Here is a 14,273-nt window from a genome sequence, read left to right as displayed (position 1 = left end):
TCGTGTAGTTTGCAATTACACTTGCTATCACACCCTGAAGATAACCAAACTGCAATCGCCCTTTCACAGTCCCTTAATGCATGTAACAAGGTCTCCTCATGCATGTAACATTGTGAACATAGCATGCCTGCATTTATATAGCGCCTTCTCATGGTACGAAAAATAGGTAAGATACTGTGGTTAACCCTCTACCCAAACACTTTGATCTTTCCTGGTAGGGCAGCTTTCCAGATTCGCATCCAGCAACTCGCATTGCCCAAACTTCCCCCTTGGTCGTGTTGTAAGGCAAGCTCAGTTTGTTCTTTCCTTTTCTGTATAAGGAGATGGTATGCACTTCTGACCGTTAGTTCCCGTTCTTCTTCACACCCCACACAATCTCATCTCTGTGTTCAAAGTGCCCTAATGATATTCCACATATGATTTCAGCCACCTTCCTTTCAAAGACCATGTGAATAAGGTCCTTCTTCCAACTTCTCTGTTCATGTTCAATTAAACTTTGGATAGTAGCATCCGTCTGAAGATTATTATGTCCAGCTTGATCATACGTTAAAAATCCACTAGGCAGCATTTAGTCGCACCGTATGCAAATCTAGTACCCATCCCCAACCGTCCACTTTATACCTGCTTTCAATAATTCTCAGCTCGCACATAAGCTCCTCTAAGTAAGTGATGGTGTCAATCCTAGTGGTGCATCTAAGAAATTATTGTCTGGAAAGTATTTAGCCTGTAGCATCTTATATAGCATGGTTTCCTTATTCCTTAATATCCTCCAACACTGCTTACCTAGTAGTGCCAAATTAAAGCATTAGAAGTCAAGGAAACCCAGTCCCATTTCGTGTTTAGACCAACACATCATGCTCCAATTCAGCCAGTGCATTCCCCTTATGTCTGCTTTAAAGTTCTACCTGTATCTACTAATCAAACTATTTAATTTTTCACAAAGTCCTTTTGGTAAGAGAAAATAGTTCATAGCATACTCTAGGATTGCTTGTAAAACAGAGTTGATAAATATTTCCTTTTCGCCTTGAGAGAGAGTCCTCTTACTCTAGTGCTGGATCTGCATTTTCATTCAGTCAACCAAACTCCTTAAGGCTCGTCTTTTATTTCTCTAAACCTCTGAAGGAAGCCTCAGGTATTTTTCTGGGTCGTTAGTAGCATTTACCCATAGCTTATGCTTAATTAACTACATCTCTCGATTCATCAGAGTTATTTTTGTTGAAGAAAAGTAATGACTTCTCAAAATTAACTCGTTGCCTTGAACCCTCTTCATATTTCTGTAAAATTAGCCGCACCCTTTCACTATCCATACTATTTGCTTTAAAGAAAAACAGACTATCATCCGCGAAAAATAGGTGATTTATTTTGGGTCTAGATCTACTAGCTTAGGCATCCCCAACCCAACCTTTTCTTTGGTATTTTGATAGCAAAGTAGAGAAACCCTTTGTGCACATAAGGAACAGGAAATGTAAGAGCGGGTCCCCTTGCCGAAGCCCATGTTCTGGAGTAAACCTTTCAAACACCTTCTCGTTCACCACCATTGAATAGGATACTGTCTGAACACAATGCAAAATCAAACTTATCCATCTCTCATTGAATCCCATTTTTAACATTATTGATTCAAGAAAAAGCCACTCCACCCTCTCATAAGCTTTGCTATGTCCAACTTCAAAGCCGCATACCCTCATTGGGTTTTCTTCTCAACTTCAAAAAGTGTAACAATTCATAAGCTATTAAAATGTTAGCAGATATCAATTTTCCAGGAACAAAAGCACTTTGGAGTTCACTGATACAAACGGCATGACACTCTTCAACTTTTTGCAATAATTTTGTAAATAAAATTATAAAGACTAATAGGTCTAAATTGTGAAATGACCCTGGAGTTCTTGACTTTGGGAATTAACACAATGCTTGTATCATTTATATCTTGCATACTAGCCCCACCATTAAGAATAGACAAACAAAATTCAATAATATCAGAACCTACTATATGCCCAAATTTTTGATAAAACAATAAAGGCATACCATTAGGACTCGGGGCCTTTGTAGGGTGCATCCGTTTAACTGCTGCGACAATTTCTACTGGTCAAATAATTATTCATTTCCATAGAAACTCGGTTGTCAACTGCCTCAAGTATCTTACTGTAATTAGCTGGCCTTTGTGATTCGAAGAGTTTTGCAAAATATTAGATTACTACCTCCACTATCTAGGCCAAGTTCTTCTTCCAACCCCCAACTCATTCTCTAGACCTTTAATGCAATTCCTCATTTTTCGGTCAGATGCTTGGGCATGAAAGAATAAAGTGTTTTTGTCCCCATCTCATATCCACAAGACCCGAGATTGTTGATGCCAGTACGTTTCCTCTTTCTCTAGCAAACTATTCAATTCTGTGAGCAAGGTACATGCTTTCTGTCTAGCCACGTCGCATGGTGCTCCTATCTTAACATTCGCATACTCTTTAGCCACCCTATCTATTTCACATCGGAAGTTTTTGAAAGTTTTAGATTGGCAACCCATTAATGCGTCCCTTGTCTTGTTCAAACGTTTCCTTGTCCCTACGTTGTCAGCTTTAGCCCAAACTATCTTACTGGCTTGCTCACACCCACTTTCATGCACCCAGATTGCCTCGAAGAAAAAACATTTGCATTTCCTCCTCCTCTCCTGCCCGTGTTTGCTTCCCTCTGTGTCCACTATCACTGCATTATGGCCCGACTCCCTGCACACTATACTTAAAATAGAATATATAGGAAACATATTTGTCCATCTCTGGCCCCCACAAGCTCGATCCAAAGGTTCTCTAATAGCTTCTTGTCCTTCCTCACATTCCCATATATACCATACTCCTTTAAACCCTAGATCCTCCAAACCAACATCTTCTAAAGCCTGTCTAAAGTTTCTCTTTTGTCGTTCAACCTTTTGTCTACCCCCTTCCTTTTCTGAGCCCCTCAATATTTCATTGAAATCGCCAAAGCATAGCTAAACCTTCTGTGAACTAGGTGCTATATTTATTAACATGTCCCATGAAGCATTTTTTAGACTCACATTAGGTTCTTCGTAAAACCCCGTTAGTCTTCATTCATTTTCAACTTGGTCAGCCACCTCCATGTCGATGTGGTATCTTAAGAAACTGAGTAGCTGTATAGATAGTTCTTCTTTCCACAACATCGCTAGTCCTCCACTTCTCCTTCTAGAGCTGATTCCGAACACCAAACTCATTTTGCACTTCCTTTTAATTCTATCAAGAGCTGTGTCTTTCAGTCTCGTCTCACTCAAAAATACAACATAGGGATCTTCTCTCTTCAGCATCCATTGAAAAGCGCGAACTCATAGGTTCCCAAGCCCATGAAATTCTAGGTCAAGCACTTCATTTATTTCGGGAGGCTTGGAAACCAGGACCCGTCTTTGGTACTAACGTTTGTTGATCATTTCCTGCCCCACTTCTGCTCCTTTTAATTTGGCTGTCAATGTCCATCAATAACGCTCATCTTCAAAAAGCCCACGTCGCTTCCTTTTCCCTAAATTAACTCATTGTGCATGATAATTCCCATTAACTGAAAGGGCCAATTTCTTCCATCGCCCCCTATTGCCCCCGCTTGTTGATGGAGTAATATTTTTCTTATTACCTTCTGGATCTTCCTCCCTTAGAATTGGGCCCTCATCCCTCACAGTTGGGCTTTGTTATTTTTCCCTCACTCTACCAGGTTGGCTTTCGATGTTTTGGCTCTTTGCGTACGTACCAATCCCCATTGGAACACCCAGCTGTTTCATTAAACTTTCTTCAAACACGTTGATAGTATTATTGCATGCATCCAACCTTATCACCTCCCTATTTGTTTTATCATTGAGAATATCCTCCAATATCACGACACCTTCTCCTTCAAAATTACCTCATATTTTCTTGCGATTTACTGTAACTTGCTTCGGATATCCTTCTTTTGATCGTGAAATTACAAGATTACCCTACTCGCTCACCGTCTGGGTTACTGTCACCTGGGAAGCTACACTCTTTCCCATTCTGTTCCGTTCTCCATCCATACACACCGGTGGTGGATTGACATATTTTTGGGTCTCCTACGACATTTTCATATTTGAGCTGGTTGCCTTGTTCCCAGATGGCCTCCTTTTCAATGGCGATATGCGCAGCCATTCTCCGTACTGCTTGAAACCTTCCGCCTCATCACTTGACTCTGCTTCCCTTTCACAATCAACATCAACATGACTTAATAATCCATACTCATCGCAGAAAATCAACAGCCCCATACTTAATTCTACCACAAAAATCATCAAATCCTTTGCTCCCCTTGATCATTACTTTCCTCCTTAAAGGATTCTGAACATCAATCTCTACCCGAATTCTTAAAAATTGAGCCCATTCACCTTTTTCTAAGCTACTGTCAGTGGTAATTAATTTGCCTAATTTCATCCCTATCACTTTTGCAACCTCTTGAGATCTCATGCCAAGTAGTAGCCCATAAATCCTTACCCAACAACATGCACTATTTAGACTATAATCTTGTGGTCTCAACATCGCTTTGTACGGCTCCATTAGTATCAGGTTCTTGTCAAAATACCATAGAGCTCCCTTCAAAACCCTATTTTGTCTACCACTTTGTTCAACTTAAATAGGAATAGATTATCCTCTAGTACAACAATATCCACAGATTTTGCTAACCTCCAGACAATCTTAAAGGTACTTACCATGGCTTCTTTGTTGAAAAGCTTGGTTGTCAAGATCTTTCCTACCATCCATTTATCTTCTTCACTCTTAGATGTGATCATGATATCATTTTCTGGTGTAACACTCTCCCTTTCTTCTTTTGTTGAGATTAGATTCCACCATATTCCCTTCAACTTGTCCTCCATCACTTTCACTTCACTGCTTTGCTACACTCACTCACTTACTAAAGACGAATATGGCCTTGAAGATCACCCCTGGTAATCTCAAGGAAACAAACATGTATCCTGCAAGACTAACTCTTCTTCCCGTAGACGAAGCGCCTGGAGAGACTATTAAATCTTTAAATAACAAGATCATAAAAAGATTATATCCATCTCATTTTTAATTATCAAATTTATATTTCAAATATATACAAAAAATTTTGATTTCATCTTTATCACTTATTATATTCATTTCAAATTAAAAAAATTAATTTAAAAATTATCTATTTAATCCTAATTGCCACTAAAGAGTCCTTCAAATTTAAGATTATAAATTTAATGTGTTATATCAGTTTTTTATTTTTTCAGTTTGCAATTTCTTTTCAAGATATATTCTATTATAATTGCAATTGATTTTTTATTTATAACTTTTTTTCCAAAATATCTTTTATTACTATTACAATTTTGTTCTCATGAACAATAATATTTTTTAATTTATTTTTTATTTTTTCACTTTTCTCTTAATTTATTTTTATATTTTATACAACAATTTAGTTAAGATTACAAAAATGAAAATATGTTAATACTTTTTTTATTATTCAATTCATCTTTCAATAATATATATGTTATTTTTTAAGAAAGGCATAATTATTTTTATTTGATATAATCTTGTAGGTGTATAAATATTATTGTATATAAAAATGATCTAAAGGGAAGATATATAATTTTCTTCTTACCATTTTCAGAAAGTTTATTTTTTAATAATAAGTTGGTATATATAAATTTTATATATGTTATAAATTTTAAAGATTTGAATATAATTTTGAAAAGAAACTAATTTACATGTATATACTCATATTAAATAAATAAAATTATTTCATATATCGTACTAGTCGCAATATAATATAATGTAAAATAAGTATTTTTAAATAAGATAAGAAAATATTTAAATCAATAATGACTTTCAAATTAGTTCATTTTGAAGATAATGATGTATGCTCATTGCGTATATTTTTAACATTTGGATTAAGAGAAAAGATATTCATATCAATGAAAAATTAAAAAATTTTATATATTGTTTTTAATAATTTATTTTAGTAGATCTAATGAATGAAAAAAATAAGTCAAAGAAAGAAAAATGATTTAATTTCATTCTTGAATTTATTAAAATTAATAGTCAAAAAAATATGTAAAATTTTTAATTTTATACTGATGTAAATTAATCTTTTATCTTGGATTAATGTTAATCTAGACTTTTGGGATACAAGCCCTAAAACAAAAAAAAAAAAAAAAAAAAAACTTTTGAGATACAAATGATTTGAATTGTTAATAATCACTTGATTTATTAATATAATATTAAATTTTAATAATTAAAGTTTAAATTTTAATAATCTAAAGTATTAAAAAAATAACTTGAATTACATGTATCATATTTATAAAAAAAATTTATTTGCATTTGATCATAATTAAACCATTCTATGAATTTCTCAATCTAAAATTTGTTCTAATTGTTTGAAGTGTCTCAAAAATTTAATAATGCTAAATTTGATAAGTTAAAGGGCTAATTATTACCTTGTAAAAATTCAAAAATTAACAAACATCAAATCTGAAATGTTCAAATTCAAACCCAAAATAAGTCAAACTGTGTAAAAGAACTACCAATTCAAACATAGAGAAATGACCTAATGCTGATTATTTGGTTTGGTTACCTACAATTTTGACTGAGTAATAATCATCTTCTTGTTTCGTTAACACCTTGAATTTTGTAGTTAGTCAATTTCAGCCTGGCAAGTAGGAAAGCGGCTAAAAGTCAATGTCTTAACTTTTAATAGCCGTTCTTTTCTTTAAAAAAAAAAAAAAAAAAACTTTTAATAGTCGCAGCGGGGGATCAAACCGGTTTAATATCCAATTTTTTAATTTAATCAGTTCAATTAACAGGTCCAACATGATAGAAATTTTATATATATTTTTTAAAAATTCTTAAAAATTAGGAAATATATAAAAAAATAAAAATATATATAACCTTAAAACAACTAAAGAGTACTTAAAACACAAATTAAATATGAAATTTAAATGATTTTAATTTAAAATTTCCAATTTTACTGATTTTTAACTGTTTAATCTCGATTTCAATATAATCCAACTTCTATATGCTTCAGAACTGAATTACCTTGCAATTTTCGATCCAACCGATTTAATCGGCCAATCCAGTTCAATTTTGACAACATTGCTGGAAACCAGAGGAACAAAGCAATGGATGCAGGCAGACTCCCAATGCATCTAAAAATCAGCATATGCTTCTTCTAAATGAGAGTAATATTAATTTGTTATCTGCAGTCCAAAGAAAGGCGTATCGATGCATTCAAGGCAGTTGCACAAGGTAAGGTAATAGTAAACTCTCACAAATTTCAACCAGTAATTTATGTTTTTATTTTTATCACGTCCTACAAAAACTCGTCTACTTGTACATTTTGTCTCGTTCTGTAATAATATACATTAAATATAATCCGAATTAGATAAATCATTCCAATATTTTAAGTTAAAGTGTAGATACATAATTTTTTTTTATTTTTTCACAAAAGATCATAATTTAAAAAAAAATTAAATTTAAATTTTAAACATATTAAATGTTATTTTTAAAATTAATTATATTGATGTTAGGTATATATTCTAAATAAAATTAGTAATGGACCATCGACACTAAATTAAAATTTTTTTATCATCAAAATGAAGGAATTAACGGATTGAAGTAGGCTTGTTGTTATAAAAAAAATTAAAATATTATTATTTTATTTAAATATTTTTTATATTTTAATAGTATTAAAATAATTTTTTATTTTTTATTTATATCTAAATTCATTTTTATTTTAAATAAAAAATTTATTTACATTAAAAATTTATTTAAATACAAATTCAAAAATAAAAATTTATTTAAATATAAATTCAATTTTAAAATCTTATTTAAATATAAAATAAAAAATAAAAAATTATTTAAATATAATAAAAATATAAAAATTTACTTAGATAAAACAGTAAAATTCAAATTTTCTTTTATTATTTAAAAGAAGCTTTTACAGAGAAAAAGAAACGCGTTTTCTCTTTTAAGACTATTTTGATTTTGCTGCAGTGTCAACCAATTATTGAACGAATGGCGAAAAAAAAAAAAACCAATAATGTACGAGCTGTCAGCAATTTAAATCACAGTCGCTTCATCATGTAAATTTCTGCATATTTATTGCAGACAGATAATTTTGGACCGACAACCTGCCCATTTGCCCTCAAATAGCAAAATTACACTGTTTAGTTAACTATTGGATTATTAATTTATTAAAAATTACGTTACTCAGCCAAAATAAAGACACGGTTTCCAACTTCAAAAAAAAAAAAAAAAGACGCGGTTTCCTTTGTCAAATATGGATTAAAATTTTAAAATACAACTGGGACCCACACATTACCTTTGTCAATATATTTACCGGACAGCAGCAGGAAAGTGTGACTTTCACAATTATTTATGTGATTTTTGCCATTCCCATCAACCTTCCAATTTATAGCACATTACCAATTTTTTAACCCCTTCTCCTTCCTTCTTTTCTCAATTTCCTTTTCTTTTTTTTAATACAAAATTGTTTATTTTCTCAATTTTCTCGCCGGTGCTGGTTTTTCAGTTGCTAGCCGAGACCTGCAAGCGTAAGTTCACAACCGTCTCATGATTTGACCGAGAAGGATCGGCCAGCCAACTCCCGCATTCAGAGTGATGGGCCATTGCTGCAGCAAAAACGTTTCCGTAGTCAACAATGACGCAACCTCCACCATCAACCGCTCCCAGCCGCAATCGATTCCGGCGCCGGCGACTCCATCCGTTGAGACCAACTCGTACTCCGTCAGTCCGTTCGCGAGTCCACTGCCCGCTGGAGTTCCACCGTCTCCATCACCTGCTAGGACCCCGGTGGGGAAGTTCAGGTGGCCTTTGCCGCCTCCGTCTCCTGCGAAACCGATCATGGCAGCAATCATGAGACGTAGAGGGTCGAACGAGGCCGCGACGGTGGAAGGAACGATCCCCGAGGACGGTGAAGGAGCGGTTCTTGATAAGAATTTTGGGTACGGAAAGAACATAGGGGCTAAATTTGAGCTAGGAAAGGAGGTTGGGCGAGGGCATTTTGGTCATACTTGCTGGGCCAAGGGAAAGAAAGGAGAGCTCAAGGGACAGTCGGTGGCCGTTAAGATCATTTCTAAAGCTAAGGTGTGTCGTTTTTGGTATGTGCTTTGTTTTTCTTTTCTTTTTTTGTTTTAATTTTGTATTTTTTTTCTAAGTTCAGTAGTTCAGGTTATTATTAATTAGGAGGAAGAAATTAAAATTCTCACTATTAGAGTGTATTGATTCATCTGAAACCGCGCTTTGAGTCAAAGGAGAGTTCATTACAATGGTGAATATGATGAGAATAATATATTTGAGTTTGTGATCTTTGGAATTTGGATACATGAAAAAAAGTGGAAAGTGCCCAAAAAAAAAAAAAAACCTCTGGTAGTTGACATTATTAACAAAGCTTTGGGAGGGGGTTTCCTCAAATGCACTTTTCAGATAGCATAAAGTCTAGTCTGAACTTTAAATCCGTTGATTGAAGTTGACAAACATAGTTTCATGGTTTTATATTTGACGAAATCGACATGCCGAGCTAGGAATAAACAAGATGGGATGCAATTAAGATTAAAAGACAGAAAAAGATAGAGAAGGTTTTTAGCAAGATAGTTCAATGTTGCTCCGTTAGTAATCAACAACTTGGGATTGGCTTACGTTTTGCTACATCTTTAATGACTTAACTCATCCCCTTAAGCCTTGTCCCTTAATGTCCAGAATGCATTGCTGTTATACCAATATTAGAAATTTTCTGTAGCCGTATCCCTTCTTTCTTGTACTTTTGTACTTGTAGTTTATTTTTAGATTAAATATACATAACTCAAGAGTGATTAATGGTTTTAAGAAGAATCAGAAATTGACTGGATGTTATTTTGGCAGATGACTACAGCAATATCAGTTGATGATGTTCGGCGTGAGGTCAAAATACTGAAAGCTTTATCTGGCCATGCGCACATGATCAAATTTCATGATGCTTTTGAGGATGCCAATAATGTGTATATTGTCATGGAGTACGTGTGTACTTGCTGTAGTTTAGTTTAAAATTACTTATTATTTATAGTAGTCCTTCCTCAACCTTCTAGTTATAATCTTTTTGCTGGCCAATCATGCATGTCTGATACCTTTTCATAGTTAAAGAGCAGATTCAAATGAAGCCTTTCTCCAGAATCGAATAATATGCATTATGCATATAAACTAAGCTAATTTTGTGGACCAGTTGGTCTAGGCTTGCCTTCTATATCAGCATGGAGTTAATAAGTTTGCTCCAAAGTAATTGCACTAAAATATTCTTTTCTTCTCAGATTATGTGAAGGTGGAGAACTACTTGACAGAATTTTATCTAGGTACTGAAGGATTACCTTCATCTCATGTGCTATCCAAGGCTATTCTTAATCTCATTGTTAAAATCATGCTTCATATTGTTCCTTCATTGCAGAGGTGGTAGATACACTGAAGGGGATGCTAAAAAGATAGTTGTGCAAATTTTAAGTGTAGTTGCTTTTTGTCATCTTCAAGGGGTTGTGCACCGTGATCTAAAGCCAGAGGTGCAGTATAGAGGAATATGATATTTTCTTTTTATTTTAGTTCTATGCTGCATTTTTTTGTTAATATTTGGCAGAGTGTTTTTTTTATTGGATCCAGTTCTAGTTATTAACCAATCATTTGCTTCAATGTGGTCACTTCTGCAGAATTTTCTTTTTACCACAAGAGATGAGGATGCTCCAATGAAAATTATTGATTTTGGTTTATCTGATTTTATTAGGCCAGGCAAGAGTTAATTGTCTATTAATATACTTTCATCAATTTTTGCATTCCATTTGTAAAATGTTGCTTGATGTAATAAAATCAAGTGCTCCAGTTATGATTCTATTTACACATTCTAACATCCTAATTGCTATGAACTTGCATACTTGTTGCTTTTTTTCTTCTGTGGTTGTATTCATTGCTATAATTTGTCATCCATTAAATAGCAAAATAATATTTTGTCAATTAACAATTTAAGTTCTGAACCATACATTCCGATAGTACAGTTTGTCCTGAAGTATAACATCGCTAAAATTGACTCAATAAATTCCCCAGTTTCCTTGTATGTGAGTTTCATAAAAACTAATACTAGTTACATTAAAACTTTCAGTCATGTTCTTATAGGATGCATAAGAACACCATCAGATGAAGAGTGATAGGATAGTCTATAGTCATCCCAGATATAAGTGTCTCTGTCTGGTTCATTTTCTGGAATGTCTTCCTGAAATTATGGTGGTTATCTTGTTCCTTGTCAGAAATTTCCATTTCTTGTGTCCACCGGAAGAAGTAAAAACAGTTAGACTCTCTTTAACACCAGTCCTCTGGGGATGCAGTGAAGTGGTAGGTACCACATGCTGCATGAGTAATACAAGAACATATGTGCTACTAAGTACTACAAGCCTTTGCTCCAAATATGATCATCGTGACAGTGTGCCATGGTATTTTAGAGAGAGGCTTTAAGGACTGAAGTTTGAGTTACTGGAACCTTGATGTTGTGCAATTTGGTTGCAATCTTAATTAACTTATGATTTGAAATGATTTCTTGCTGCTGATTATGCAATTTGTGAATTGAATGCCATTCAGATGATATGCATTCATTGACATAATTGTCTGAATCATGTAATAAAAAATTCCCTTCCAAATCATATAATTTAGCAATCATTTGTTTGAAAACAAAACATTCAGTTTTCATGCGTTTGCAGATCGACGTCTCAATGATATTGTTGGCAGTGCATATTATGTTGCACCGGAAGTACTGCATAGATCTTACAGTGTTGAAGCTGATATGTGGAGTATTGGTGTCATAACTTATATATTGTTGTGTGGAAGCAGACCTTTCTGGGCTAGAACCGAATCAGGAATTTTTCGTTCTGTTCTCAGAGCTGATCCTAACTTTGATGATTCACCTTGGCCTTCTGTATCACCAGAAGCCAAAGATTTTGTGAAAAGGCTTCTGAACAAGGATCACAGGAAAAGAATGACAGCTGCCCAAGCTTTAAGTAAGTCATATTTTTTAATGCTATATAAATATTAGGTTATGAATACGCATATAAGCAGCTTATGGAATTTATGCTTTCTCTCCCTCTCTTTCTTATGCTATAAAATATTGCTGATGAAATTATGTACAATTTTGAAAGCTAATAAACACCTCTGTATTGTCAGCTCACCCATGGTTACGAGATGAAAACTGTGCTGTGCCTTTGGATATTTTGATCTACAAGTTAGTCAAGTCATATAATCGTGCCACACCTTTCAAACAAGCAGCACAAAAGGTAGTTTCCTGGTTCCTGTCATTAATAAAAGGACAAATTAGAGGTAACCCTTCTCCATTCCCACCAGAGAGAGAGGGAGAGAGACCAAACTGGGAAGTTAAAATAGTAACTGAAAAGGAAAAAAGTTCCAATCAACAACAGAGCTTCTGCCTTTTTTTAATAGGGAGGCTTCCTTATTTTTGGCATCAACTGACTAGTGGCACATGTTTCTCCTACCTTTTGGGGCAAGGTAGCCCACCCTTTGATAATATGGTTGTAGAACGTTTCCTCTATAGTATTCTTTCTGATATTTTACCATTGCTTCGTTTTGATGGTTGCAGGCACTTTCGAAAGCTTTACCAGATGATGCACTTGTATATCTCACGGCACAGTTTAGGCTTTTGGAACCAAAAGATGAATGTGTGTCCCTCAGTAATTTTAAAGCGGTTAGTTATTGGTTTTATTAGTTCTTGTTTCTTTCTAAATCTCACTGGCTTTTGAGACCTCTATGTTTGAGGAAAGGTGTGTCTACTATCAGACTTGCCTTAGCATCGGATTAGTTTTAAACTTTTTGCTATCTATTCAATCAGTCCATTGTTAACTTGTTTTATTATTTATCATCTCCTATTTGCAGTAATTTTCTCATGATCATTATTTTGAAAAACTGCAGGCTCTAATGAGGAATGTAACTGATGCCATGCACGAGTCAAGAGTTCTTGACATTATAAATGTGGTGAGATATCTTGAATTACATTCCGGTGGCACATAAATTGTTTGTTTTGGAGTGAATAGCACAGCTTATGTTAAAAGAATTTAGCATGGTTCTAGCAATGCTCATTTTTCATCCTTAAAGATTATATTATGATTATGGTACACAAGTTTTGTGACCTGTGAATAATAGGATTTTAATATATAATTAGCGTATATCCTCAATAGCAGTGTAAAATGAAACCTAAGAGGAAATTCTTTTTACTTTCTTTGGGAGCTCTGGCAGCAAGGCTGTTCATGCATAATATTGATTCCTAGAAGGCTAGAACTTACTTTTACATATGATATCTCAGGGGCATTGGGACTTTTTCTTTTTTAATTTTCTAATGTAATTAATGCTAACAATTTAAATTTTATTTCAAGATGGAACCACTGTATTATAAAAAGATGGACTTTGAAGAGTTCTGCGTTGCTGCAATCAGTACATATCAGCTTGAGGCATTTGAAGATTGGGAGAGTATTGCAAGCGCAGCCTTTGAGTATTTTGAAGAAGAAGGAAACAAGGTCATTTCAGTGGAGGAATTGGCACTGGTACGTGCATCTGTTTCCTTAGAAATGAAGTATTCCCTTTGGTCAAGTTCACTTGAATTTTATTATTATTTTTGTTGCAGGAATTAAATCTAGGCCCTTCATCTCATTCTTTGCTTAATGATTGGATAAGAACTTCAGATGGAAAACTGAACCTCCTAGGGTATATGAAATTTTTACATGGTGTAACAATTCGTGCTTCTAATGCAAGACGGCGGTAGCGTATAAAACCAGGGACATTGGATTTTTTTTCGTAGATTTAACCTAAAAAATGTTGATATTCTTTTATCATGAATGGAGAATAAAGGTTTTATAGGGATATAGATGAATGTCTAGGCAGAAAATCATGTAGACTTGAGTCTAAACAATTTGGATCACGTACTGTTTTCATGAATTTCATTTCTAACGTGTGTGCATGATCCTTTAGTGGTAAGTCAATATCTTTTCTGCAAGCTTTCATTTGTAGGAAGTAGGAATCGATGCTTGATATTGGCAAGCTTCAGTCAAAATAACTTTACATGTCTCTTTGCAGAGAAAAAGGAGAAAATTAAAAAGAGAGACAATACTATTAATAAATATATATATATTTTAATAAACGAGACAGATAAAACAAGATATTGTAAATGTTAGAATTTTAAATGATTGAATATTATTTTTAATCATAATTATATAAATTAATTGAATAAATTTT

General features: G+C 33.9%; 1 protein-coding gene across 3 annotated transcripts; it reads left to right on the top strand.

Moving 5' to 3' along the window:
• Positions 1-8,370: 8,370 nt before the first annotated feature.
• On the top strand, positions 8,371-14,015 carry LOC111289756 (CDPK-related kinase 4-like). 3 transcript variants are annotated; one of them, XR_002690233.2, is made up of 11 exons: positions 8,371-9,116; positions 9,891-10,021; positions 10,313-10,354; positions 10,447-10,555; positions 10,700-10,778; positions 11,738-12,034; positions 12,198-12,536; positions 12,628-12,732; positions 12,957-13,019; positions 13,418-13,585; positions 13,666-14,015. XR_002690233.2 is itself a non-coding variant. In XM_022881048.2 (11 exons), the coding sequence occupies exons 1-11, from the start codon at positions 8,631-8,633 to the stop codon at positions 13,801-13,803; spliced, it is 1,728 nt and encodes a 575-aa protein (XP_022736783.2). In that variant the 5' UTR covers positions 8,371-8,630; the 3' UTR covers positions 13,804-14,015. The 3 variants fall into 3 exon arrangements, 2 of the variants coding, with proteins under 2 accessions (XP_022736783.2, XP_022736785.2); XM_022881048.2 differs by having other exon boundaries at positions 12,198-12,307; XM_022881050.2 differs by having other exon boundaries at positions 8,371-9,130; positions 12,198-12,307.
• The last annotated feature ends 258 nt before the right edge of the window (positions 14,016-14,273 follow it).

This window comes from Durio zibethinus, chromosome 11 (genome assembly GCF_047325235.1).
Source record: "Durio zibethinus cultivar Kanyao isolate XHJ-2024 chromosome 11, ASM4732523v1, whole genome shotgun sequence".
Classification (NCBI taxonomy): Eukaryota; Viridiplantae; Streptophyta; class Magnoliopsida; order Malvales; family Malvaceae; genus Durio; species Durio zibethinus.
The sequence above is the reverse complement of the archived record's forward strand: the minus strand, read 5'-3'. Positions and strand labels throughout refer to the sequence as shown.